Source organism: Thamnophis sirtalis, unplaced genomic scaffold (assembly GCF_051295495.1).
Source record: "Thamnophis sirtalis isolate CommonGarterSnake01/CBP01778 unplaced genomic scaffold, rThaSir2_p1.2 scaffold_15, whole genome shotgun sequence".
NCBI lineage: Eukaryota > Metazoa > Chordata > Lepidosauria > Squamata > Natricidae > Thamnophis > Thamnophis sirtalis.
This window is the reverse complement of record NW_028261395.1, coordinates 45,993,795-46,021,343: the sequence shown is the minus strand read 5'-3', so window position 1 is coordinate 46,021,343 and position 27,549 is coordinate 45,993,795. Positions and strand designations below refer to the sequence as shown.

General features: G+C 46.4%; 1 protein-coding gene across 1 annotated transcript in view; it reads right to left on the bottom strand.

The window, feature by feature from the left end:
* The window catches only part of VPS13D (vacuolar protein sorting 13 homolog D), a 123,686-nt gene that overhangs the window by 83,453 nt on the left and 12,684 nt on the right, over nucleotides 1-27,549 (bottom strand). The window contains 16 exon segments of the mRNA XM_087701822.1: nucleotides 311-417; nucleotides 1,796-1,967; nucleotides 4,187-4,397; nucleotides 6,023-6,227; nucleotides 9,148-9,330; nucleotides 11,436-11,616; nucleotides 13,198-13,324; nucleotides 13,693-13,783; nucleotides 15,436-16,482; nucleotides 16,976-17,124; nucleotides 18,037-20,244; nucleotides 21,224-21,356; nucleotides 23,054-23,184; nucleotides 24,894-25,058; nucleotides 26,523-26,595; nucleotides 27,050-27,180. Of these exon segments, the coding sequence (XP_087557948.1) occupies nucleotides 311-417; nucleotides 1,796-1,967; nucleotides 4,187-4,397; nucleotides 6,023-6,227; nucleotides 9,148-9,330; nucleotides 11,436-11,616; nucleotides 13,198-13,324; nucleotides 13,693-13,783; nucleotides 15,436-16,482; nucleotides 16,976-17,124; nucleotides 18,037-20,244; nucleotides 21,224-21,356; nucleotides 23,054-23,184; nucleotides 24,894-25,058; nucleotides 26,523-26,595; nucleotides 27,050-27,180 (5,314 nt within the window).

Below are 27,549 nucleotides of genomic sequence, written 5' to 3'. Positions count from 1 at the left end.
GAGAAAGTTAGGAGAAAAAGAGAGGAGAGATTTTCCCAGATTAATCTTGATTAATCTTATTATCTTTTAATAATTTTAATAATTATTACCTTGACTATCTGAAGGGACAGTTTCCCCCTCCCCTAATCCTCACAGCGCTGTCCAATGTATTTCCTATGTTTATTTTATTTTATTTTGGCAAAATTCAGATTTCCCTTACTTCCAATGACCAGAGCCAGAGTCCCTTTACTGCAATGCTGCCTCTTTCCCCATTGGTTTCTCCCCCCAAAAGCAAAGCTGTGTTCAGACCCACGAGGGGGAGTAACCATACCTGGCCAGGGAGCCTTGCTTGGGCTGGGGGCCGGTCAGTTCCAGACTCACGTTGACCATGTTAATGAGGAAGGACAGGCAGGTGTAAACCTCACCACTCAGCACCGTCTGCAAGGAGGAAAAACGCTCAACGTAAAACTTTTGTCAAAAGTATCCACCGGCTTTGCTGAATTCCAGATTGGGAAGCAATTCCAACCCAAAGTGAAGCTGACACATTACGCAGCCCTCAAGTTTTATTTTGTAGGTTTCATACAAGGGAGGGGAGGGGAGGAAAGGAAGGAGAGGAGGCAGAGCAGAAGCTGAGGGAGGGAGGGACAGAAGGAAAAAGAAAAGGGGAGAGGGAAGGAGAGGAAGAAGAAGAAAAGAAGGGGGAGGGGAGGAAGGAAAGTACAGAAGAAAGGGAGGCAGGGAGAAAGGAGAAAAGGAAGGAGGGGAGGGGAGGGAGAAGGAGAAAGGAGAGAAGGAAGACGAGAAGGGGAGGGAGAGAGGAAGTATAGATGGAGGGAAGAAGAAAGGAAAGGAGAAAGGAGAAAAGGAAGAAGAGGAGGGAAGGGAGGAGAGAAGGAGAAAGGAAAGAAGGAAGGAGAGAGGAAGTATAGATGGAGGGGAAAAAAGGAAGGGAAAGAAAAAGGAAAAAAGGAAGAAGAGGAAGGAGAAGAGAAGGAAAGAGAAAGGAAGTATAGATGGAGGGAAGAAGAAAGGAAAGAAGAGAGAAAGGAGAAAAGGAAGAAGGGAAGGGAGGAGAGAAGGAGAAAGGAAAGAAGGAAGGAGAGAGAAAGTATAGATGGAGGGAAGAAAAAAGAAAGGGAAAGAAAAAGGAAAAAAGATAGAAGAGGAGGGAGGAGAGAAGAAGAGAAGCAAGGAGAGGAAGCATAGATGGAGGGAAGAAGAAAGGAAGGGAGAGAGAAAGGAGAAATGGAAGAAGAGAAAGGAGGAGGAGAGGAGAAAGGAGAGAAGGAAGGAGAAAGAAAGTATAGATGGAGGGAGGAGGAAAGGAAGGGAGAAAGGAGAAAAGGAAGAAGAGAAGAGGAGGGAGAAGAGGAGAAAGGGGAGGGACGAGGTACAGATTGGGGGAAGAAAGGGAGGGAGAAGAGGAGACAGGGAAGAAGGAGGGAGAAGAGAGAGGGAAGGAAGAAAGAAGGAAATAAACAAATGAAGAACTAACACAGGGACGGGTTGCTTTCTTTCACTGGAGAGCTAAACTTTTTTTTAAAAAAAACTTTTTTTAAAGGTCTCCACAATATAACAACAACATATCGCAACAGGGACACCCCCACCCCCCAAATTTCATGTTTGTTTTTCTGTTTCAATCTTCCGGCACCCAGAAACCCCAAATCACCCCCCCCCCCGATGTTTCAAGCTGGCAGGGACGGATGACCTCCAGGCATCCCTAAACCGCCACGGAGAAGCTCGACATGCAATTAAGTAAATAAATTTTTAAAAAACCATTCCACCTCCCCAACCAAAGGGAAAGACGGTGTCTCACGTGTATTCGCGGGTCCTGCAGGTCGTAGGGGCGTAGGAACTCCTCGACGGGCTCCCCCAAATTGTTCTCCAGGAGCCCCCGGACCAGCTTGTACTTGTTCAGGTCCAGAGAACAGTGGACCGAAGAGACAATGCCGTGGACCGAGATATCCGGCACGGCGTGGCTGACCTCCCTGAAATGAAAACGGACCAAAAAAAGGAATAAGTAAGTAAGTAAATAAAGAGCAGGCCGCCCTTCGTGGCACACAACCACCCTCGGCGGAAGTGCGGGCCGTTCTCGATTTGCGACCGTGGCTTTGAACAAAGTTGGGGCTGGAAGGGAAGGGCTGACGGCCATTTTTTAAAAAAAGACCTGATTTCTATTTTGTTTTAATACAAACCAGCCAATTAAAGAGGGTTTCCTCTGGGCGCAAATATCTTGTGCGAGAACAATTAAAATTCACCGTTTGGGTTGCTCTGTTTTACCGTCCCTTCCGCCTGTTTTGAAGCCACCTTCTTTTCCCTTCCTTTTCTCCCCCCTCCCTTCTCTACTTCCTTCCTTCCTCTCCCCTTTCCCTTCCTTCTTCCTTTCCTTTTCTACTACTCTTCCTCTTCCCCTTCCTACTCTCTCTCCTTCTCTTTCTCTCCCTTCCACCCTCCTCTCCTTGCCTCTTTCTTCTTCTCTTGCCTTTCTCCCACTTCTCTTCCTCTTCTCCTTCCTACCCTCTCTCTTTCTCCCTTCCATCTTCCTCTCCTCACCTCTATCTACCTTCCCTTCTCTTCTTCTCCTTCTCTCTTTCTTTCTTTTTCTATTGTGGTAGGTCCTTCCTTTTCTCCCTCCCTCCGTTCTCTACTTCCTTCCTTCCTTCCTCTCTCCTTTCCCTTCCTTCTTCCTTTCCCTTTCTCCTACTCTTCCTCTTCCCCTTCCTGCCCGTGCTCCTTCTCCCTTCCATCTTCTTCTCCTCTATCTTCCTTCTCTTCCTCTCCTCTCCTTCTCTCTCTCTTTCTTTTTCTATTGTTGTAGGTCCTTTCTTTTCTCCCTCCCTCCGTTCTCTACTTCCTTCCTTCCTCTCTCCTTTCCCTTCCTTCTTCCTTCTTCCTTTCCCTTTCTCTTCCTCTTCCTCTTCCTGCCCTCTCTCCTTCTCCCTTCCATCTTCCTCTCCTCATCTCTATCTTCCTTCTCTTCCTCTCCTCTCCTTCTCTCTTTCTTTCTTTTTCTATTGTTCTAGGTCCTTTCTTTTCTCCCTCCCTCCGTTCTCTACTTCCTTCCTTCCTTCCTCTCTCCTTTCCCTTCCTTCTCCCTTTCTCCTACTCTTCCTCTTCCCCTTATTGCCCGCACTCCTTCTCCCTTCCATCTTCCTCTCCTCACCTCTATCTTCCTTCTCTTCCTCTCCTCTCCTTCTCTCTTCCTTTCTTTTTCCATTATTGTAGGTCCTTTCTTTTCTCCCTCCCTCCTTTCTCTACTTCCTTCCTTCCTTCCTCTCTCCTTTCCCTTCCTTCTTCCTTTCCCTTTCTCCTACTCTTCCTCTTCCTGCCCTCTCTCCTTCTCCCTTCCATCTTCCTCTCCTCACTGCTATCTTCCTTCCCTCCTCTTCTTTTCCTCTCCTCCTCTCTTCCTTTCTTTTTCCACTGTGGTAGGTCCTTTCTTTTCTCCCTCCCTCCCTTCTCTACTTCCTTCCTTCCTTCCTCTCTCCTTTCCCTTCTTCCTTTCCTTTTCTCCTACTCTTCCTCTTCCCCTTCCTGCCCGCTCTCCTTCTCCCTTCCATCTTCCTCTCCTCACCTCTATCTTCCTTCCCTCCTCTCTTCCTCTCCTCCTTTCTTTTTCCACTGTGGTAGGTCCTTTCTTTTCTCCCTCCCTCCCTTCTCTACTTCCTTCCTTCCTTCCTCTCTCCTTTCCCTTCTTCCTTTCCTTTTCTCCTACTCTTCCTCTTCCCCTTCCTGCCCGCTCTCCTTCTCCCTTCCATCTTCCTCTCCTCACCTCTATCTTCCTTCCCTCCTCTCTTTTCCTCTCCTCCTTTCTTTTTCCACTGTGGTAGGTCCTTTCTTTTCTCCCTCCCTCCCTTCTCTACTTCCTTCCTTCCTTCCTCTCTCCTTTCCCTTCTTCCTTTCCTTTTCTCCTACTCTTCCTCTTCCCCTTCCTGCCCGCTCTCCTTCTCCCTTCCATCTTCCTCTCCTCACCTCTATCTTCCTTCCCTCCTCTCTTCCTCTCCTCCTTTCTTTTTCCACTGTGGTAGGTGTCTCTTCCCAGCTCTTAGTTTTTATTTTCTTGGGGTGGCATTTCTGCAGACCCGAGGTCCCTCTCGCCGTTAATGCTTCCCAGCCAGGTTTTGCCTAATCTGGACTCGTCCCCCGTCCCCCAACCCGGAAGCAGACCGGAAGTGACCGTGAAAATGCCACCAGGGCCCGGCCTCACCTGTCCAAGTTCCTCTCCACTTGCAATTTCAGCCGGAAAGGTTCCGTTAAGAGGCTGCCTCCCGCCTGCCGGATGACGAAAGACGGGAAGCTCAAATCCACCGAAGCGTCTTGGACGGGCTGGGGATACTCGCGGGGGTATCGCTCCGCGGCGAAGATGTCCATGTCCTGCAGGTCAACCGTGATGCAGTCCAGCAGGCAGGCCTGTTCCTCTGCAAAAGACCGGGCTTGGTTTTTCCCGGCAGGAAGGGCTCAAAATTATGGGAAAACTTCCTCATGTTACCATGCCGCTTTCAATTGTGTGTGTGTGTGTTGTGTGTAGAGGTAGCCTTTTTCAGGAAACAGGTAAGGTCCAAGGTACAACACAGGTATAACAATATAGCAGAGGGGGGGGGGATCAAGGATCCCACAGACCTCCTCCTCTTCTCTATAAACCCTCCACCTTTCTAGCACTGATGATGTTCTCTAGCTGGGTTGTGAAATGTCTGCAAGAAAACCACCAAGCTCAGAGAGCACCAAGGACCCCACAGTCACTTCCTTCTCCTTCTTGCAAATCCCACTCCCTTCTAGCACTGATGATGTTCCCTAGTTGGGTAGTGAAACGTCTGCAAGGAATCCACCAAGCTCAGAGAGCACCAAGGACACCACAATTTTCCTCCTCCTCTTTCTCCTCCTTCCATTCCTCCTCTTTCTCCTCTTCTTCCTCCTTCTCCTTTTCCTCCTCCTCTTCTTCCTCCTCCTCCTCTTCTTCCTCCTCCTCCTCCTCTTTCTCCTCTTCCTCCTCCTATTCTCTTCCTCCTCTTCCTCTCCACAAACTCCACTCCCTTCTAGCACTGATGATGTTCCCTAGTCAGGTAGTGAAACGTCTGCAAGGAATCCACCAAGCTCAGAGAGCACCAAGGACTCCACAGTCCTCCGCCTCTTCCTCCTCTCTCCTTCTCTTCTCCTTCTCCTTCTCCTCCTCTTCTTCTTCCTTCTCTTCCTCCTCTTCTTCCTCCTCCTCCTCCCCCTCTTCCTCTTCCTCCTCTTTCTCCTCTTCTTCTTCCTCCTCCTCCTCCTCTTCTCTTCCTCTCCACAAACTCCACTCCCTTCTAGCACTGATGATGTTCCCTAGTCGGGTAGTGAAACGTCTGCAAGGAATCCACCAAGCTCAGAGAGCACCAAGCACACCACAATTCTCCTCCTCCTCTTTCTCCTTCTCCTCTTTCTCCTCCTCTTCCTCCTTTCTCCTCCTCTTTCTCCTCCTTCCATTCCTCCTCTTTCTCCTCTTCCTCCTCCTTCTCCTTTTCCTCCTCTTCTTCCTCCTCCTCCTCCCCCTCTTCCTCCTCTTTCTCCTCCTCTTCCTCCTCCTCCTCCTCTTCTCTTCCTCTTCACAAACTCCACTCCCTTCTAGCACTGATGATGTTCCCTTGTCAGGTAGTGAAATGTCTGCAAGGAATCCACCAAGCTCCAAGAGCACCAAGGACCCCCAATTTCTCCTCTCCGCCAACTCCACTCTTTTCTGGCACTGATACTGTTACCTAGCTGGGTCATGAAACAGCTGCATGAAGATAACCAAGCTGAGAGAGCGTCAAGGACCCCCAAAGCCACTGTCCTCCCCCTCCTCTTCCTCTCTGCAAACCTCCCTCCCTTCTGGCACTGATGATGTTCCCTAGCTGGGTCGTGAAAGGTCTGCAAAAAACCCACCAAGCTCAGAGGGCACCGAGGACCCCGCAGACAGTTTCTTGAGAGAGACTCATATCCACGATTAGCAGGACCCACCCAGAATTCATCCAACAGAGAGAGAGAGAGAGAGGAGGAAGGAGGCCCTCTTGGGGGTAGCATCTCCCTCGCTTACCGGGATTCTCCGCCGATGACAAAGGAGAGGAGGGGGTCTCTGGGGCGTGCTCGCTTTTCTGAGCGCCGAGGATCGGCCCAGAAGACAACTCTGTGGTGGGCAAACCTTCGGGGAAATGGGGGGCCTTCTTAGATTCATCGCCGCTCGGAGTCTTCTTCACGTTATGCTTCGGCGTCCCCAGAGGTGAGGAAAACAGAACGGGATCCTGATTAAAAGGGACTGCGTAAATTAGCGATTTGGTGTGGGTTTTTTTTTTTAAAAAATTGAGTCTTCACAGCAAGGCCGTGCTGTAGACCTATCCCAGCCCCTGCCCACCCCCCCAAAAATATCAATAAATCCATAAAGTATTTCCATTTATTAAGAGCCGTGGTGGTGCAGTGGTTAAGAGTGCAGTCCTGCAAGCTACTTCTGCTGACTGCCAGGTGCCTGCAATTTGGCAGTTCGAATCTCACCAGGCTCAAGGTCGACTCAGCCTTCCGTCCCTCAGAGGTGGGTCAAATGAGGACCCAGATTGTTGGGGGACAAGAGGCTGACTCTGTAAACTGGTTAGAGAGGGCTTTAAAGCACTGTGAAGCAGTATATAAGTCTTAACTGCTATTCCTTCCTTCCTTCTCTCCTTTCTTCTCTACTTGCTTCCTTCCTTTCCCCCCTCACTCCTTCTTTCTATTCCTCCCTTCTCTCCTTCCATCCTTCCTTTCCCCCTCACTCCCTCTTTTTATTCCTTCCTTCTCCTGCCTTCCTTCCTTCCTTTCCCCCTCACTCCCTCTTTCTATTCCTTCCTTTTCCCCTTCTCTCTCTCTTTCTATTCCTTCTCTCTCCCTTCCTTCCTTCCTTCCTTCCTTCCTTCCTTGGTGTTACAGTGGTTAGAATGTAGTATTGCAGGCTGATTCTGCCAACTTTAAGACTTGTTGGGGGATAAGAGGATGACTCCATAAAATGCTTAGAGAGGGCTGTAAAAGCACTGTGAAGCGGGATATCTTAAGTGCTATTCCTTCCTTCCTTCTCTCCTTGCTTCCTTGGTGTTACAGTGGTTAGAATGTAGTATTGCAGGCTGATTCTGCCCACTGCCAGCAGTTCGATCCTGACTGGCTCAAGGTTGACTCAGCTTTCTGTCCTTCCGAGGTGGGTCAAATGAGGACCCAGATCGTTGGGGACAAGAGGCTGACTGTAAAACGCTTAGAGAGGGATGTAAAAGCACTATGAAGCGGTATAGAAATCTTAAGTGTTATTACTTCCTTCCTTCCTTCTTCCTTCCTTCTCTTCTTCCTTCCTTGGGGGCAAGAGGCTGACTCTGTAAACCGCTTAGAGCGGGGTGTGAAGCACTGGGAAGCGGTATATAAGTCTAAGGGCTATGGCTATTTACTGCTACTGACTCTAATGAGAGCAAGCCAGCTGCTGGCTGGAGTATTCTGGGAGTTGAAGTTCACAAGTCTTAAAGTTGCCAAGTTTGGGAACCACTGAAATAGAACATGCTCAAGGGAAGAAGCAGAATTTGCTTCAGAACTGGCTTCTTTCAATGGGAAACTTTGACCCGTAACAACTCATCTCCCAAAAATCGACTTCCAGATCAAGGAAACACACAAGCGGCTGAACAGCATGCAATTTGGAATTAAAACCTTTATACATATCCTTTGTAAAAACAAAAGTATTTCTTAAAGGCACAACATACGGTCACAGCAAACCAAACTCTAAAACTGGTCTCTCTTTTTGTGGGGGGGGAATTCTGCAGCTTTAAAAAATTTGGAATTTAGAGTTCTATTTTTGGAACTCAAAAAAGTATAACTCAAAAAAAAAAAGACAAAACCCAACCCCATTATGTTTGTATAAAATTGGAAAATGGAAAAAAAAAATCCCTTCAGAGGGAGAGGTCATTAAGAAAATATTAGATTGTGCAGAAATGAATAGATTAACATTGGCAATTAAGGGGAAGGAAGAATCGGAGTATTATAATGTATGGGGGGAGATTTCATCACTGGATAGAAAAATATATATACCATATTTTTCGGAGTATGACGCACCTTTTTCCCCTCAAAGAGGAGGGTGAAAATCTGGGTGCATCTTATACACTGAATACAGCATTTTTGGCTTTCCGAAACCCCGCCCCTTTTGCAAAAATGGCCGTGCATAGCCTTTAGGAGGCTACCAGGTACTCCTGGGGGCTGGGGAGGGCAAAAATAAGTGAGAAATGGGCCTTTTTTTGACCCCCAGCCCCCAGGAGCACCCCATAAGCCTCCTAAAGGCTATACATGCCCTTTTTTGACAAAAAATGCACCGTTTTTGGGAGGTTTGCAGAGTGCAAAAACTTTTTTTTTTTTAAATTTGCCTCTTCAAAATCTTTCATCTTATACTCAGGTGTGTCTTATACTCCGAAAAATACGGTAGATAAGAGATATAAGATTAAAGACATTGGGAAGGAAAGCAGATTTATAAGGGAGATGCTGAATTGAAATGTAAAGGTGAATGGAAAGATAAAAATGTATTAAAAATGATAGTAAATGTTAAATATGACGACACAGAAATTGTACCCAGATGACAGACAGTTTGATTAATGATGCAAGATCTGTTAAATAAAAATTTTAAAAAAAAACTTTTCTTAAAACAAATCAAAAAATAGTCCCAAGGGGACATTGCTTTAGACCAGGAGTTCCCAACCAGGGTGGGTGTGATATTCCCGGGGTGTGTGGAAAACGTGGGTTTAGAAGTTTCAAAATAATAGTGTATATCTATCTATCTATATTAAATGCATATAATTATTTATTTTTTAAAGGGGTACGAGAACTATATCAGAAGCGTTCTGAGGGCGCGGGGTATGGAAAAGGTTGGGGGCCCCTGTTTCTAGATGGTCTTCCCGTTTCGGAAGCAACTCAAGACAGCCGCAGAATTCCCCGAAAGTTCTCAGCTCAAACCACGGAGCACTTGCGCCCAGACGGATATGTAAAAATACCTCCCATAAAACAGGATCCTTGTATAACTTCTTGCCTTGCAAAATCGAATCCTCCAAAGGAAAGAAGGTAAAAATGGGGGGAAAGAAAAATTACACGCAGATCATTTTTTTTTTTTTTACGGTTTTCCTAAAAGGCCACCACACTTTCGAGAAACGGGAAAGGAACGGCGCGGCGGCTCACCTTATCCTTGAGCGAGAACGTAGCGGAAGTGCCTGCCACCAGGAAGCGGTTCTTGATTTTGAGTTTCCCCAGATTGGCTACGATAAGCTGGCTGGACCTGGAGCTTTCCGGAATGAGGAGGACGGGAGCACCGGCTTCGATGTCCAGGAGGATTCTGGCTGCTCGCTGGGCCTGGTCCCTCACCTGAAGGCAGGAAGGAAGAAAGGCAGGAAAGAAGGAGATCTTAACAAGAATCTCTGTCAAGGCCGTTGGTGGCTTTTGAAGCTATCGCAAGGAAGGACAAGCAGATCGTGGTTGGCCCAAAGAGTTTTTTTTTCAAGAGGCAACTGTACTTTCTTGGGGTTTCTTCTTTGAAACGATAAATTAAAAATAAAACTATACTGAACTAAAACTAAAACTCAACTCTAACCCTAACCCTGAACTAAACCTAAATTAAATTAAAATTATAACTAAACTGAACTAAACCTAAACTAAATTTAAATTATAAGTAAACTAAACAAAAATTATAACTAAACTGAACTAAAGCTAAACTGAATTAAACCTAAACTAAATTAAAATTAAAATTATAACTACACTGAACTAAAACTAAACTAAATTAAAATATAACTAAACTGAACTAAACCTAAACTGAACTAAACCTAAATTAAATTTAAATTATAAGTAAACTGAACAAAAATTATAACTAAACTGAACTAAAGCTAAACTGAATTAAACCTAAACTAAATTAAAATTATAACTACACTGAACTAAAACTAAACTAAATTAAAATATAACTAAACTGAACTAAACCTAAACTAAATTTAAATTATAAGTAAACTAAACAAAAATTATAACTAAACTGAACTAAAGCTAAACTGAATTAAACCTAAACTAAATTAAAATTATAACTACACTGAACTAAAACTAAATTAAAATTGTAACTAAACTGAAGCTAAACTGAACTAAACCTAAATTAAAATTATAACTAAACTAAACTAAAATTATAACTAAACAAAAATTATAACTAAACTGAACTAAAGCTAAACTGAATTAAACCTAAACTAAACTAAAATTATAACTAAACTGAACTAAAACTAAACTAAATTAAAATTATAACTAAACTACACTAAAATTATAATTAAGCTGAACTAAACCTAATTAAAATTATAACTAAACTGAACTAAACCTAAACTAAATTAAAATTAAAATTATAACTAAACTAAAACTATAACTAAACAGAACTAAATCTAAACTAAATTAAAACTGAAACTAAAAGTAACATAAACTAAACCTAACCTAACCTAACCTAAAAATCAAATCAAATCAAAATACCAGAAACTCCACTTGACTTTTGAAAAAGCCCCTTTGGGATATTTCAGTGAGAATACAGAAAGGAAAACTCAACACATAAAACGAAGCTTGATTTTATACGACACATAGTTCTCCGCGTAATGACCTTTCGCTAAGGGATTGTTCGAAGTTACGATCTACCTGAGAAAGGGCAGAGGAAGGATGACCCAGATCTGGAGTTCCGATGGACGGGCCCAGCCTTGGGGTCACAGTGCCTGGCAACACGGACCTACTGATGGCTGTTTGTGGGTGGCAGCTGTGTGTGTGTTTGTGTGTTCAGTTAAGAGTCAGTTGGAGACAGGGATTTTGGGATGGGGAAAAAAATGTTACTAAGTCCGAGACTTAAGAGCTGTGGTTGTTTTAGTCATTTCTCATCGACTCATTTCTCATGGAGAAGCCGAGTCGGCTGTTAGGGATTCAATTTGGCAACCTGAAAGGCCTCAGCACAGTTTTTTAATAAGGGTCTCTAAATGTTGTGGCCCGCCAGCAGCCAGTGGAGTTGGTAGTAGATTCGGACAGTGAGGAGGTTGGGAAGATGGGCCAGTCCTGGAGTCTGGGGAAGGCTCTGAGGAGGGCTCTGTGTCAGAGGCAGAGAGGGGGGCCAGGGCCGTATGCCAGCTATCAGCTGCCTTCGGAGTCAGACATCAGTGAGGCAGAAGAACAACTGGAGCCTGTTCCCAGTGTGTGCATGCGCAGAGTTGCCAAGGGAAGGGAAGAGCTAAAGAACAGGGGTGGACTTAGGAGTAAGGCCACAGGTGGACGGTGAATGGCCCCTCCCAGAGGAGCGGAAGGGGAGTGGAGCTTTTGCGGGAAACAATTCGTTTGTTTGTTTCAGGAGTGTGAAGATCTGTCCGTGAATCTCAGAGACTCTGTGCCCAGTCTTCCCTTCCACAGCACTGTGTCCCTTAAGTCACTGAAATCGCCTAGGCACGCTCGTTCACGCTCGTTGGGCTACTCACCGTTTGCCCCTCCACAGCCGCCCTCTGACGGCCCAGGACGTCCTGCAGTTGTGTAAAATGCTGGATGAAGGAGATGACCTCCGCTTGGAAACGCTGGGTGTGGATGTACTGCACTGAAGCCATCCTCAGGCTGACCCTCACGTCGCACTCTCTCTGCAGGAACAAGTCCGGCCGGCCGTACCTTGGGGGGGGGGGGAACAGACAACCAATGTGGATTCTCTTTTTAACCCAACAGGTTCATTCTGGATCTTTGATTGGAACAATCAAAGTCTGCAGGCCTGTGAGGTGAAGGCCGAGAAATCTAGAGACAGTCAATATTTGTCCCCGCCTTCAGAAGAAAGGAAAGTGGGCACGAAGACTAAGCTCAGGAAGCGGAGTAGGAGATGTATGGGGTGTGTGGGCTGCATTTGGGAAGGAAAGAAGGAAGGAAGGAAGGAAGGAAGGAAGGAAGGAAGGAAGGAAGGAAGGAAGGAGAAAGAAGGAAAAGGAAAGAAGGGGAATAGAAAAATAAATTAGGAGGAAGGAAGGAAAAGAAGGAAAAGGAAAGAAGGGGAATAGAAAAATAAATTAGGAAGAAGGAAGGAAGGAAGGAAAGAGAAAGAAGGAAAAGGAAAGGAGAATAGAAAAAGAAATTAGGTAGGAGGAAGGGATGGGAAAGAGGGAGGGAAGAAAATGGAAGGGAGGGAAATAGGGTGGGAGGGAGCGAAGGAAAGAAGTAAGGGAAGAGATGGGAGGAAAGGAAGGAAGGGAAGAGAAAGAAGGAAAAGGAAAGGAGAATAGAAAAAGAAATTAGGTAGGAGGAAAGGATGGGAAAGAGGGAGGGAAGAAGATGGAAGGGAGGGAAATAGGGTGGGAGGGAGTGAAGGAAAGAAGTAAGGGAAGAGATGGGAGGAAAGGAAAGAAGGGAAGAGGAAGGGAAGGAAGTAGGGAAGGAAGTAAGCAGGAAAAGAAGGAAATAGGAAGGAGGGAGACGGAAGGCAAGGAAGCAAAGTGGGAAGGAAGGAAGATGGGAGGGAGGAAAGAGTGAGGGGGAAGGAAGCAGGGAGGGAGGAAGGAGTTGGAAGGGAAGGAAGGAAAGAGGAAGGGGAGGAAGTAGAGAAGTAAGTAAGCAGGAAAGGAAGGAAATAGGGTGGCAAGGAAGGAAGGAGATGGAAGGCAAGGAAGGAAATAGGGAAGTAACGAAGCAGGGAAGGCGGAAGGGAGGGAGGAGATGGAAGGGAAGGAAGGAAATAGGGAAGTAACGAAGCAGGGAAGGCAGGAGGGAGGGAGGAGATGGAAGGGAAGGAAGGAAAGAGGGAAGTAACGAAGCAGGGAAGGCGGGAGGGAGGGAGGAGATAGCAATAGCAATAGCAGTTAGACTTAGACTTATATACCGCTTCATAGGCCTTTCAGGCCTCTCTAAGCAGTTTACAGAGAGTCAGCATATTGCCCCCACAATCTGGGTCCTCATTTTACCCACCTCAGAAGGATGGAAGGCTGAGTCAACCCTGAGCCGGTGAGATTTGAACCGCTGAACTGCAGTACTGCTGAACTAGCAGTACTGCACTCTACCCACTGCGCCACCTCGGCTCTTACATGGGAAGGAAGGGAAGGAAGGGAAGAGGGAAGGAAAGGAGGGAGGGAGGGAGGCTTGTTGCTCAGAAAGTAGCAGGTAATCATTAGCCTCCAAAATACCCCCAAGATCCAGATATGCTGAGCCTCCAGTTATCATACCACATTTTACACACACACACGTGTAAGAAAAGGAGATTCCGCCACCTACTTGTGGATGTGGAAGATGAGGGCTTCCTCCCCGCTGGTGGTGAAGCGTTCCCTGTACAGCTCCCCGTGGGAGGTGAGGTCGCTTAGGGACAAACTCCCGATGCTGCCCCGGAAGGTCAAATCCCCTTCTGCAAGATTAAAAGGTTCCACCTGAGCCACGGTTCAAACAGGCCACGCCAAGACACGGTTCGCTCAACTGGGATTCGTGGCCTGAAGCACAGTTGGCCTCTCTTCTCCAACACGGTAAAGTTTCTTTTTAATTTATACATTTTTCCTTTGGTGCACATAACTGCTTAATCACAATGTATTGTCTGGATCAATTTACATTAAATAATAATGATAATGATAATGATAATGATGATGATGATAACAACAACAACAGTGGAGAACTGAGTTGGCAGTAGGGAATGAGGACTACGGAACGGTTAATATCAAGCGAGGAATTTTCCAGGGTGAGTTGTCAAACTGACACCTTGGAAGGGGTATGGAGACTGACCTCTGGTTTCCATGTGGGTCACCAGCTTGGATACGTTGGCTTTGGCCAGTTCGTTGGTTGCCTTATTCAGCACCATGGACAGAGAGTGGACCTGTTGAAGGGGAAAGAAGGGGCGTCAAACTGACCGTCACATCAAGGTCTCCTTCTTCAAAATATGGCCAGCCTGGGACAGGTAGTCCTCGACTTACGACTGTACTTGAGCCCAGAATTGATCTTGCAAAGTGAGAAAGGAGCTCAGTGAGTCTTGTCCTATTTTGTGATTTTTCTCGCCAGGTTGGTTAAGTTAATCCCTCCTCCTCCTTCTTCTCCTCCTCCTTTTTCTTCTTCTTCCTCCTCCACCTCCTCTTCTTCCCCCCCTCCTGCTCCCCTCCTCCACCTCCCCGCTCTTCTTCCTCTCCGCCTCCTCTTCTTCTTCCTCCTCCCCTTCCTCTTCTTCCTTCCCCTCCCCCTCCCGCTTCTCCCTCTTCTTCTCCTTCCCCTTCCCCCTCTTCTTCCTCTCCTTCTCCTCCTCCTTTTTCTTCTTCTTCTTCCTCCTCCCGCTTCTCCCTCCTCTTCCCCCTCCCCTTTCCGCTCCTTTCCTCCTCCCCCTCTTCCTCTTCTTGTTCCTCCTCCTCCCTCTTCTTCTTCCTCCTTCTTCCCCTCCTCCTCCTCCTCCACCTCTTCTTCCTCCTCCCCCTCCTCTTCCTCCCCCTCCCTCTTCTTCTCCCCCCCTCTTCTTCCTCTCCTCTTCTTCCTCCTCCTCCCCCCTCCTCTTCTTCCTCCCGCTTCTCCCTCTTCTTTTTCCTCTTCTTCCCCTCCTCCTCCTCCTCTACATCTTCCTCCTCCTCCCCCTCCTCCTCCCGCTTCTCCCTCTTCTTCTCCTCCCCCTCTTCTTCCTCTCCTCCTCCTCTTCCCCCTCCTCTTCTTCCTCCTCCCCCCGCTTCTCCCTCTTTTTCTTCTTCTTCCTCCTCCTCCTTCCCCTCCTCTTTCTCCTTCTCCCACTTCTTCCTCTTCCTCCCCCTCCCCCTCTTCTTTTTCTTCTTCTTCTTCCTTCTCCTCTTCCTTCTCCTCCCACCCTCTTGAGCTACAAATGCTGCTCTCTTCTTCTCCTTCCTCCTCCTCCTCCTCCTCTCTGCTTTTTCCCCATTCATCGGAAGGTGGCAAAAAGGGACCGCGTGACCTCAGGATGCCGACACCGTCATAAATGTGAGTTCAGCTGCCAAGCGTCCGAATGTAAATCACTATGGAGATATCTGCAACGGTCACAAGGGTGAAAACTGGTCATCAGTCATGTTTTTCAGTGTGGCCGTCACTTCAAACGGTTACAACAACGGTGTAACTGTTGAACAGTACAGGTTTGTCCTCGACTCACAACCGTTTCATTTAGTGACTGTTCAATGTGAGACGACACTGAAAAAAAGGGACTTAGGGCTGTTTTTCACACTTAGGACGGCGGTGGCATCCCCGCGGCCACAGGATCAGAATTCAGATGCCTGGCAAATGACGTATGAAATGAATGTCGTGTTTACGACAGTCACAGTGTCCCCAGCGACCTTCTGACAGGGAAGGCCAAGGGGGAAGCCAGATTCATTTAACGACCGGGTTGCCAACTTAACAAATGGAAAGATTCCCCTTAACAAACACGGTGAGAGAAGTCGTAAAATGGGGCAAGGCTCCCTTAATGCATTTCCCTCGATGGGGGCCGTTAAGTCGAGGACAGACTGGCGTTAACGAACGTTGCGGGATAACTCCTCCGCTACCTACCTTGAGATCCAGTTTGGAATTGACGGACTCCTCCTGCGCCTCGTCGTCCGGCGAGGGATTGAACTCCGATTTGGTGGCCTGCTGTACATCCCCGCTCGGCGTCAACCTGACGCCGTGATTCTCGGCTGTGGACCCGATGCTGAAGAAATCCAGGATCACCACCCAAGTCTGCAGGGTGATGAGGATGTCCAGGCAGTTGAAGTCGATGTCCACGCTGCGGTGGATCCTGTCGTAGCGCGAGGAGAACTCGGGGTGCTTCTTGTCCACCAGGAGGACGTTGATGTGCACCAGCGAATCGTCGAAGTCGCTCCTTCCGGAGGGCGCGGCCAACTCTCTGGCGGTGGGGGAAGGCGGAGGGGTCAGCGGGCAGCCCTCCTCGCCCCCTTCGTGCTGCCTGGGATGAGAGACGCAAGAAGGCCGCTGGTAGAACTGGAAGACGTTGGGGGCCTCCTCCATGTGGGAGGGGAGAGAGCGGGGCATGTCCGGGTACTCCACGTTGGACACCAGCGGGCAGGATTGGGAGAGGTACTCCTTGTGGGCCAGGCTGGAAGGTTTGGGGGCCCCGTGGGACACCATGAGGTTTCTGTACGGGGAGTCGGGGTTCTTCACCAGGAGGTCTTCCATCAGCAGGGAACGCAAGGTGGTCTGGATGGACAACGTGTGCGGGTGGTCCTTGGAGAACTCCACGTCGAAGTCCTGGAAGGTCAAGCTGACCAGGCCTTGGGCCCCCAGGGTCAGATCGCCGCTGAGCTGGACCTGCAGCTGGGCGATGTGGAACATGGCTTGGATCTGAGTGAAAGACTGGGAGGCTCCCTGGACCGGCCTCGGGCCTTTGGCGTCGGAATGGGCCGCGTGGGTGAAGAAGCCGTTTTCCTTCCGGCTGGCGGGGAAATCGGCGCTCAGGCTTCGGAGACAGGCCGAAGGAGAAGCCAAGCTGGAGTAAGTGGACGACGGGAAGCTGGACGGCGGCTTGGTCAGATCCTCGTTGCACACCAGGTTGTCCATCGTCTGCATCACCTGCTCATAGACGTGCTTGGCCAAAATCACCTGCGGGGTTGGGAAACGAGAAGGTGAGCGCCATTCGGATTTCGTGGGACATCGGATTTAATCGTTTGCGCTTATAAACCCCGCTTAAAGTTGACAAGGTGGACAAACATTCCGATACAGGTACGATTTGTGGTACGGTGGCCTAGAGGAGGAGTGCTCGCCTCACGACTGGGAGGCTTCTGAGTTCGATCCTAGACAGAGGCAGATATTTCTCTTTCACTGGGCACACTGAGAATATAACTGCTGAACAAAACTCGGCTCTGGTGACAAGAAAGGCATCAGGCCACTCAGTTCCATTCAGTTGCCCCAAATCCACCCCGCAAGACATTATGGGGTCATTAAAGAATGAACCACAACAACAACACCAGGTAGACCTTATGTTTGTTTAGTGACTGCTCGAAGTTACAACGGCAAGGAAAAGTGTGTAAAATTAACTATAATTTTGAAATTAAATTTTTAAAAAAGTAATTTTTAAATCTTTTTAAAAATTTACCTGCAGAGGGTTGACGAACTTCCCTTCGATCCTCATCAGGCTTGAAATGTTGACGCTGTCACTCGGGGAGAAGGCCAGCTCCGCGTTGGGCTCAATGGGGATCTTCTCCAGGATGAACTGAATGGTGGCGTTGTTCAGAATGTGGAAGGCTGAAAGGGAAGGGACTCGGGTGACGTAGTTGGAAACTCTTTTTTATCTTATTGTTTCCCAACGAAAATGACTTTTAAGGCACTCCAGCATCTGGAATTAAACTGGCTGGGAAAATTCTGGGAGTTGGAAGCCCACCTATTGTCAGTCCTGCAATTATATTCCTTTTAGAATTTGGGCCTGCCACACTTTCTCTTATTTCATTATGCTGTTTCATTAGTATAGTTGATGGGAGGGGGGAATAGAAAGGAGTTGGATTGTGGAATGTATTGTTGTCATTCTTTACTAGAAGCCAAGGTCATCTTTTGTCTCTGCACTTTTACACCTGACCGGAAGCAGCTGGGTGTGGATGCCAGCGTGGAAGAAGAAGATTGGACCATGTGGGTGTGGGGACAAGATCATGAACTTTTAACTGGGTGGGATTCTGATGTCATTTCCAGAATTGGGATTAACACAGATGCGCTAAGATGTCTGCTTTATTAAATTGGAACAAAAAGGATCGTTTTGCTTTGGACTCTGATTTAATTCTACATGATACTTGGAACGCTGACACCTATATTCGAAGTCTTATAAATTTGAGTCGTGGACACTGGAATTGGTCATTCATCGTCCACCTGTGGCCTTCCTCCCAAGTCGACCCCTGTTCTTTGGCTGTTCCCTTCGTCTGGCAACTCTGAGCATACGCACACTGGGAACAGGCTCCACCTGTTCTTCTGCCTCCGAGGCAGCTGATACCGGGCCTATGACTCTGCCCCCCCCCCTCTGCCTCTGACACAGAGCCCTCGTCCGAGCCTTCCCCAGACTCAAGGACTGGCCCATCTTCCTCCCCAACCTCCTCACTCTCCGAATCTGCTCCTATCTCCGCTGGCGGGACACAGCCCTGCAAAACAGCGGGAGTCTTCCCCACAACTTACCTTGGCCTTTATGTAAAGATTCGAAAAAATCGTGACGGGTGAATTGAGACTCTTCCTGGTAGCCTGACGGGGAGGGCAGCACAGGGGGCGCCTCCAAAGGCGAGTCCCTTTTGCCCGCCAAGTGGCTGCAATTCAGAGAATACATCTTGATATCCCTGATTTCCACCTGCAGGCTGTCGCTCCTCAGATTGTCTTCCCCCGTCACGAAGTTCTGGATGGATATTTGTCCTAAATGGCCAACCAGTAGTTCGGGACTGCCTGGCTTACGAGGGATGGAGACCACGGGCGACTCGATCTTCACGTTTAAGACCAGCTTGATGGTTTCCGTCTTGGGGTACAACGGAGCCTGCTCTTCCCCGTCGTCGTGTTCCAGATTGAAGGGGTCCCTGGACCGGGGCGTCGTGTCGAAAAGGGACACCATCTCGCTGTATTCCGCCGTCTTGGTGGCCAGGACGGTGGTCACTTTGCTGGCCGCGCTCTTCAGCATGCCGCGGAAGTTCTCCTCCAGCTCGTCCAGCGACAGAGCGATCTCCTTCAGGAATTTGGCGGAGTGGTTGTAGTGCAGGGAGGCCATCTGGAGGAGGAGGGAGCACTCCGCCGCGGACTGTTCGAGGAAGGTGAAGCAGAGCGCGTCCGGGAGGCCGCTGGCATCCTCGAACTGGGGGAATGTGGGCCGGGCATAGCCCACGTCGCGGATCAGGCTCTCGTACCGCTCCGTGTTCCCGATGCTGACCACATACTGGTTTTTCACATTGTCCTGGGTCAGGTCCATAAGGTGGAGGCAGCCCAGGGAGCCGTTGACCTCCAACCTGCTTCCCATGGAGACGTTGACCCTGGTGCCTCCGATGCTGGCCGTGGCGATTTTCCGGCCGAATTTCTCTCGGTTGACTAAGGTAACCGTCCTGAGTAAGAGGACATTCAGCCAGTGGATCTCCACGGCCACTTCAATGCTTTGGGAATGGGTGGACTGAAAATTCTCCTGCTCGCCGAAGGTGTTTTCGGCGTCGGTCAGCAGCGGCTGAGGGCTGCCTTCGTCCTTCTCCTTCGGGAAGGACTTCTGCAGGAAGCCAATCAGCTCGACGATGGTCTCCGGGTTGAGGATGATGTCCAGGTTGTTCATCTGGACGGTGAGCACCTGGAGGGAACTATCCAGGTTCATGGAAGGGCACTCGACGGTGACAAATTGGTATTCCAGTTTGATTAAGGATTCGTCTCTTTTCGACGACGTGCCGGAGAGTCTCTTGGAAGAAGCCTGGGTGCATTTCTCGGCGAGAGACGCCTCCCCGACGAGCAGGGTGTCGCTGAGGCCGTTAACAGGGGACTGAGCCTTGCTGTCTCGCAGGCTTCCCGTCGGGAGGTCGAAACTGAGGTTCTTGTGTGACGCCATCAAGAGGTCGAAATCGGCGCCGTAGGTCTGCATGGTGTCGACCAAGAGCAAGCCGTGAACGGTGAGGGAGACCTCGACGTCGTAAGGCCTCTTCACGAAGTGAGCGTTGGTGCCGAAAACTTTCAGCACCGAGATGTAGCGGCCGTTGCTCTCGACGGCCAGTTGCATGCAGTTCACCCGGAACTCAGCCAGGAGCAGCTGGGATTCCACTAGGACTTCTTTGGTGTGTTGCTCCACCAGGATGACACTCTGGGTTAAGTTCACCACGGAGTTGTGCAGGCTACCGCGCTGTTCCAAGCTGGGCAAAGGAGCCTCTTTCCCGGCCTGGGAGGCTTCCGGATCAGGGGTGCTTAGCCTGCCGAAACAGTTGTTCAAGGCCACGATTTTGTCCTCGTTGATGTGTATTTTCAAATCGGGCAAGTTGCCCGACAGGACAGCTCCGGGGTATTTGGGGTCAGAAGTGTAGATGAGCCGGCGTTCCAGTTGCAAATGGACGTTAAACTTCTCCACCACGTGAGTCGGGCCCACGTCGATGTCTTGGGCGTATTTCCAGTTGTCTTTCACCCGCCCCACCATGATCTGGAGATCGTTGAAGGACAAAGTGTAGGTCTCATACATTTTTTTGCTCATCAAGTGTGCCTGGAGCTGCTCTTCGCTGATTTCTACACCCGGGAACTCTTCGCTGCTTTTGTCCTCTCCGGTCGGGTTGAGTTCCGGAGGGGGGCTGTTGGGTGGGGTGGCAAGAGGGGTCTTGTATTCCTCGTCGCTCAAATCGCTCAGCTCTAGGGAGGGGCCATCCGGACTCTTTTTCCTGTGCTCCTCTAGAAAATGAGGAAAAGAAATCAGCCACGTGATCTTTGGTAAACACAGACAGAGAGAGACATTGGACTATGACAACTTGCCACAGTCAACTTGCTATGGCCAACTCACCTTGGCCAACTCGCCATGGCCAAGTTTCCATGGTCAGCTCACCATGGCTAAGCCACCATGGTCAACTCACCACGGCCAACTCGCCATGGTGGTCAACTTGCCATGCCCAATTCATCATGGACTACATACCACAGCCAACTGGCCACAGCCAAGTCATGTCAGGCCTGAAGCCATATTCCTCTTGGATCTTTGGCCTGCCACACTCTCAATTATTCTACCGTGCCTTTTCTATTGTGGGAAAATGGGATGGGGGGATTGTACGGAGTTAGATGCTATGTAGCCATAACAACATTCTTTCTAGAAAACCAAGGTCATCCTTTGTCTTTGAATCTCTACACCTGACCGGAACTGTGCAGAGATGGACAAATTAACACTGAAATTAAAAGATAAAGAAGAGTCGGGATATTATGAAATTTGGAACAATTGGTACAAATGGCTGCAAAACAAGAATAAAATTAATTAAGCCAAAAAACTAACTAACTATATATATATATATTTGTTATATTTGTGCTGATGCAACAGTAGGCAACAGTAAAAAAATATTGGGTTCATGTCTGGATGTTCTCTTGTGACGAGCCGAAGGACAGAGAATGGACGTGTGATCTTCCTCCCATATTTGGGCATACCAGGGGTTGTGACTTTAAATATATATATGTGTGTGTGTGTGTGTGTGTGTGTGTGTGTGTGTGTGTGTGTGTGTGTGTGTGTAAAGGTGTGTAAAGGTGCGTAAATATAGAAGCGAAATATTATATACATGTACAGGTATGATGACATAACAGTGTTGATGTAATGACTGTAAGGTGTTGTAGAAGGGGGAAAAAATTAAAAAATCTGCAAAAAAAAGAAATAAATAAATGGAAGAGCTCGCACCTTGGGAGTTAGTGAGCAGCATTCTGCCCAGGTCAATTACGACTAAAACAGGGTCTGAGAATTTGAAGTCGTCCGGGAAGATCACCTGAGGGGCAGAGATATCCAGGCAAATCGACCAACGCTTGCTTTCCTCCTAAAAGAAGAAGAAGAAGAAGAAAAAAGCGAAATTTGTTTCTCTTTCAAACAGCCAAAATGATTCTCTTGAGTATAAATCTAAAATTGAAAAGCACACGCCTAGAATCCTAACCACAAAAGCAAATCTAGAAACAGACTTAACCAGCAGGCAACTGTGTCTATTTCCTAGACAACAAATTCAAAGGATGTAACCAAAGGCACCGATTTTAATCAGGGATGTTGATTTTAATACAGCTATACCGAGTTGCCTTCATTAGATATAAAAAAAACACTGGAACAATCCGTAGTTTACTGAAACACGGTAAGCCTAAAATCAGGGGCGATAAACGAAAACTTTTTGATCCCCCCACAATTTGCTAAGGCCCAAATCTGAATTTATACTACAGGTTGGAATAACGCGATGGTCAAATCCAGGTTGTATTCCTCCTCCGCACCCAAATGCTTTTAGTATTCCAACCAAAAGCCTAGGAATTTTAAGACGAGTGGACTTCAACTCCCAGAATTCCCCAGCCAGCTGACTATGGAGGAATTCTGGGAGTTGAAGTCCGCATATCTTAAAAGTTGAGAAATCCTGATTTAGGCTGTAGTCCTAATCTGTTTTTCAATCCAAAGTGAGATTTTGTGTGGGGTTAGAGCGAACACATGATCATGCTCTCTCTCTCTCTCTCTCTCTCTCTCTCTCTCTCTCTCCCTCCCTCCCTCCCTCCCAACATCAGGGTTCCAATTACCTCCCTTCGACCTATTAGATCGCACAGATTAGGCCTCCTCCGAGTTCCATCCGCCAGTCAGTGCCGACTGGCGACTACGCGGAGGAGAGCCTTTTCAGCAGTAGCTCCGACCCTTTGGAACGATCTCCCCATGGAGATTCGCACCCTCACCACCGTCCAGACCTTCCGCACAGCCCTTAAGATCTGGCTGTCCCGTCAGGCCTGGGGATAAGATTCTAATTCACCCCCACCCGAATGTTGAATGAAAGTTGTGTTTTATTGTTTATTTTTTATTCATGCACTGTCTTATGTTTTGTCTTGCACACCCCCTCCCATGAATTGTAAGCCGCCCTGAGTCCCCTCAGGGAAAAGGGCGGCCTATAAATAATAAATAAAATCTAAAATCTAAAATCTAAAATCCAACACCCCCAATGAAAGAAGACTCCGAAGCTTGAGGTTCCTCAAAGTTCCATTTTATTAGAGATGTCCTATTAGCATCTCTCTGGGAAAATCTGAATCTGAAAGCTTCCAGATTTTCCCCACACAAAAGTCCCATCCAGCACCCACAGATTCTTCACAAACTGCAGGTCCCTCCCAGTCACACCACTCCATGTGCAGGGCAAGTTGTCCTTGACTCTCTGAGAAACGAATGTTATTTTGACTATATCTACCCCACTCCATATAATTCCCCCCACCCCCACCACCCGTTTCCCACAGCAATAAATGTGGCAAAACATGGCTTCCGGTGCTTTAATACTTGAACCAAAAGCTGTTTCTCAACCCTGGCAAAGTTTTAAGACGGATGGACTTCAACTCCCAGAATTCCCCAGCCAGCATGGAGGAATTCTGGGAGTTGGAAGTCCGCACAGCTTAAAGGTTTAGGCTGCAGGCTTCATCTGCTTTTCAACCCAAACCAAGATTTTGTGTGGGATTAAGGCAAAGACCATGTTATAAAACACACACACACACACACCAAAAGCCCACTCACAATAAAATCACCGACAAGCAGTCGGTCAATAGTCTGCCGGATTTCCGCTTTGGTCTGCATCTTGAGCCTGTTGTATTGCCTCCGGGCAGCTTCGGCCACTCTTAACTCCAGCTCGGACTGACATCCGAAACCTGCATTAAGGGTCACCCCAAAAAGACATTGATGTTGGTCCAAGAAGCAACGGATGGAAACTACCGTATTTTTTTCGGAGGATAAGACGCACCGGAATATAAGACGCACCATGATTTTGAAGAGGTAAGTTTTAAAAAAAAAGGTTTTTGCACTCTGCAGGCCTCCCAAACCTTCTGCATGCCTCGGTGTTTTTTTTTTTTGCAAAGGGGCCTGGGGGCTTTGGTAGGCCAAGAATGCTGTATTCAATGTATAAGATGCACCCAGATTTTCACCCTCTTTTTTAAGGGAAAAGGGTGCATCTTATGTAGGGTTTTTACAGTGAATCATCTGAATGGTCCTTGGAACTGAGGGTACACGTGTAAGTAAAAACTGCAGCAATCTGCAGAAAATATTTGCCTGTCAGCTATTCTTTGCTTGCAGTGTTCCCAGGCATGATTCGAGGGCACAGGATGAAACAAAATAATAACCTGCAACATTTTATTCACTCGTTTGATAATACTTGATTTATTCAGCTATAACAACGTGAACGTTCTCCCGTATGCCAATGATGTAAGGACTAACCAATTATTGTGCCTTGGAGACTTGTTAGCCAATAATGATATAATACGTAAAGTAGGTAGAGCTCAAAAGAAGCTGAAAACACTATTAAGAATGATGTCTCATGATTAATAATTTTGCTGTTGATTCTCATGTCAATTCTGGATGCTCAATAAACTTTGGTTGATTCAGCTATCCGTGGGTGGATTACGTTCTTTTCATCTTCAGCCTCGGGACCCTAAATGCTACATCTTATACTCCAAAAAATACGGCAATCAAGGAGCACCAAGCCCACCACCCTTAAAATATTTCCACAGCCAATCATGGAAGCTAACAGCTGCTTGGCTGTTTCATTCTTAGGAAAATTTCAACTGTTTTTTTTTTTTGAAGCTCATAAAAAAATCTTTATTTTCTGCATACACGGCCCTGTCTTTTAGAATCTTGCCGAGCCACATTCGAATAAGGTTTGTTCGCACAACAGGCTGCAAAACATGGCTTCCTAAATCACAACTGGTATTGCGCAGCGTACTACGCCAAAACTGAGGCATGGAAGCACGGAAACGAAAGCATCAAGCTCACGGCGTAGCCTGAAAAAAACTGAATCGTGATTGGGAGGCAGAAAAGGGCTTTGAGCAGCCCTGAATTTGGTCAAATTCATGCCGGAATCATTTTGACGAATTTGACACACGCTTCTTTGTACCCACGCAATCTATGATTTAAGGGGCTCGGTGGCTCAGTGGCTAAGACGCTGAGCTTGTCGATCAGAAAGGTCAGCAGTTCAGCGGTTCGAATCCCTAGCGCCGCATAACGGAGTGAGCTCCCTTGGCTTGTCCCAGCTCCTGCCAACCTAGCAGTTCGAAAGCAGGTAAAAAATGCAAGTAGGAAAACAGGGACCACCTTTGGTGGGAAGGGAACAGCGTCCGGTGCGCTTTCGGGCGTTGAATCATGCCGGTCACATAAACACCGCCCCTTAGACTTGGGAACGACTAGCACATATGTGCAAGTGTAATCTTTACCTTTACCTTTAATCTATGGTTTAACAGTAGAACGAACCATTTAACTTTCCAAAACAACCCTCGTTCTATGGATGAAAAATAACCTAATTATAAAATGTAAGGAAAAGAAAGAAAGAAAGAGGGAGAGGGGGAAGAAATAGAGTAGGAAGATTCACCTGAGGAATGGACTCTTCCCTTGTAGAAAAAGTCAGCTACTTTCTTAATGGCTTGGGGGTTGTAAATAATGTTCAGGGGCTGGGTGCTGACTTCCAACCGCCTCTCGAAATTGCTGCGAGCCGGGTTTTTCTCATACAGCATTTCGAAGACTGGGACGGGATCTTCTGCAAAGAGAGGAGGGAACCGTAAGCAAAAAGCAGAACGCGCAGATTCCAAATAAAAAAAAAAATCATGAAATGAAATAAAATATAAAATATTAATTAATGAAATAAATGAAATGAAAAATAACATAATAAAATGAAATGAAATATAAAACAATGAAATAAATAAAATAAAATAATAACATAATAAAATAATAACAAAATAAAATAATAATACAATAAAATAAAAATAAAATAAAAATAAAATAAAAATAAAATAAAAATAAAATAAAAATAAAATAAAAATAAAATAAAAATAAAATAAAAATAAAAATAAAATAAAAATATAAAATAAAATAAATAAAATAAATAAAATAAATAAAATAAATAAAATAAATAAAATAAATAAAATAAATAAAATAAATAAAATAAATAAAATAAATAAAATAAATAAAATAAATAAAATAAATAAAATAAATAAAATAATAAATAAAATAAAATAAATAAATAAATAAAAAATCGGGGCCAGAGTGGGATGGAGCCCATTAAACGGCTTGTGTGATCAGTATCGCTGAAGTGGGAGGTAGGAGATGGTTTTATTACATTAATTTATTTGATTTTTTTTCATTAGTTTTACTGTTTTAGATGTGGTTTTTATATCCTGTAAGCTGCCTTGAGTCGCCATGGGTGAACAGGCAGTAATATAAATTTAACAATAAATAAATAAAATAAATAAATATAAAAATAAATATACATATAATATAAATGCATTAGATGCATCTAACACAATTAGATGTGTTTAGTTTTACTGTTTTAGATGTGGTTTTTATATCCTGTAAGCTGCCTTGAGTCGCCATGGGGGAACAGGCAGTAATATAAATTTAACAATAAATAAATAAAATAAATAAATATAAAAATAAATATACATATAATATAAATGCATTAGATGCATCTAACACAATTAGATGTGTTTAGTTTTACTGTTTTAGATGTGGTTTTTATATCCTGTAAGCTGCCTTGAGTCGCCATGGGGGAACAGGCAGTAATATAAATTTAACAATAAATAAATAAAATAAATAAATATAAAAATAAATATACATATAATATAAATGCATGTAAATACGAATAAATATAAATAAAATAAATGAAATGAAATAAAATGATAAAATAATAAAATAAAATAAACACATAAACCACTCAAAGAACAGGAATATACAGTCTCCAGCATCATTGGACAAGTGACATCCCATGCAATTCGAATGGGGAGGGGTGTGTATGTGTCTGGTGACTGCTGAATAAATTTTACCTGCTTTGAAATTAAAAAAAAAAAAATCAACCTGCATATCCAGGTCAACCTCTAGAGCTGTGAGATGAGTTTCCTTTTTCTAAGATCCCATGAGGGAAGAAGACGGGATCGATGGATTCAAAGTGCCCGGATTGTTTTAAACAGCAGGTGGCCAAGGGCAGCCCCAAAAATGAAAATATTACCACTGCTCTGGTTGCTGGTGTCAGAAGAGGAGGTCTGGAGGCTGACAGAAGAGGCACAGCCGACTTCCTTCAGCTGGGAAGAAAAAAAGAGAGAAATAATAGAAATTAACAAAGGAGAATGTTTGTAGCTCAGGATTAAACAGCTGGCCCCTCGGTGCTCTCTGAGCTTGGTGGTTTTCTTGCAGACGTTTCATGACCCAACTAGGGAACATCATTAGGCCAGAAGGGTTTGCAGGGAGGAGGAGGAAAGAAAGGGAGGAAGGAGAGGAGGAGGAAAAGGAGGAGGGAGAGGAGGAGGAGGGAAGGAAGGAAGGAAGGGGAGGAGGAGGAAAAGGAGGAGGGAGAGGAGGAGGAGGAAAGGAAGGAGAGGAGGAGGAAAAGGAGGAGGGAGAGGAGGAGGAGGAAAGGAAGGGAGGAAGGAGAGGAGGAGGAAAAGGAGGAGGGGAGAGGAGGAGGAGGGAGAGGAAAGAAGGAAGGAAGGGGAAGAGGTTCCTAATCCCTTCCCGCGGGCACAGAGTTCAACCTACCGGATTCGGGAAGACGAGGACGGGGAAAATGGTTCCTTCGGTCGCCAAATCTCGGAGGAAGAGGCTGCCAAGCTGAACTTTCAAAAGGGAGGAATTCCTGCGAGGGAGCGTTTCTGCTAAGATGGTCACGCCTGAAAACACAAGACCCAGCCCAATGGGGGTTTAGGATGCTACTCAGTACTGCAAATGACGTAGCCAATTAATGGAGGGCTATCTATCTCTCTGTCTATGTCTATCTGTCTATCTACCTACATATCTATCTATCTATCTATCTATCTATCTATCTATCTATCTATCTGTCTGTCTATCTATCTATTTATCTATCTATCCATTCTATCATCTATCATCTACCTACATACCTACCTACTTACCTATCTATCTATTTCTCTCCTATCTATCAATCTCTCTGTCTGCCTACCTACCTACGTTTCTCTCATATCTATCTATCTATCTATCTATCTATCTATCTATCTATCTATCTATCTACCTACCTACCTACC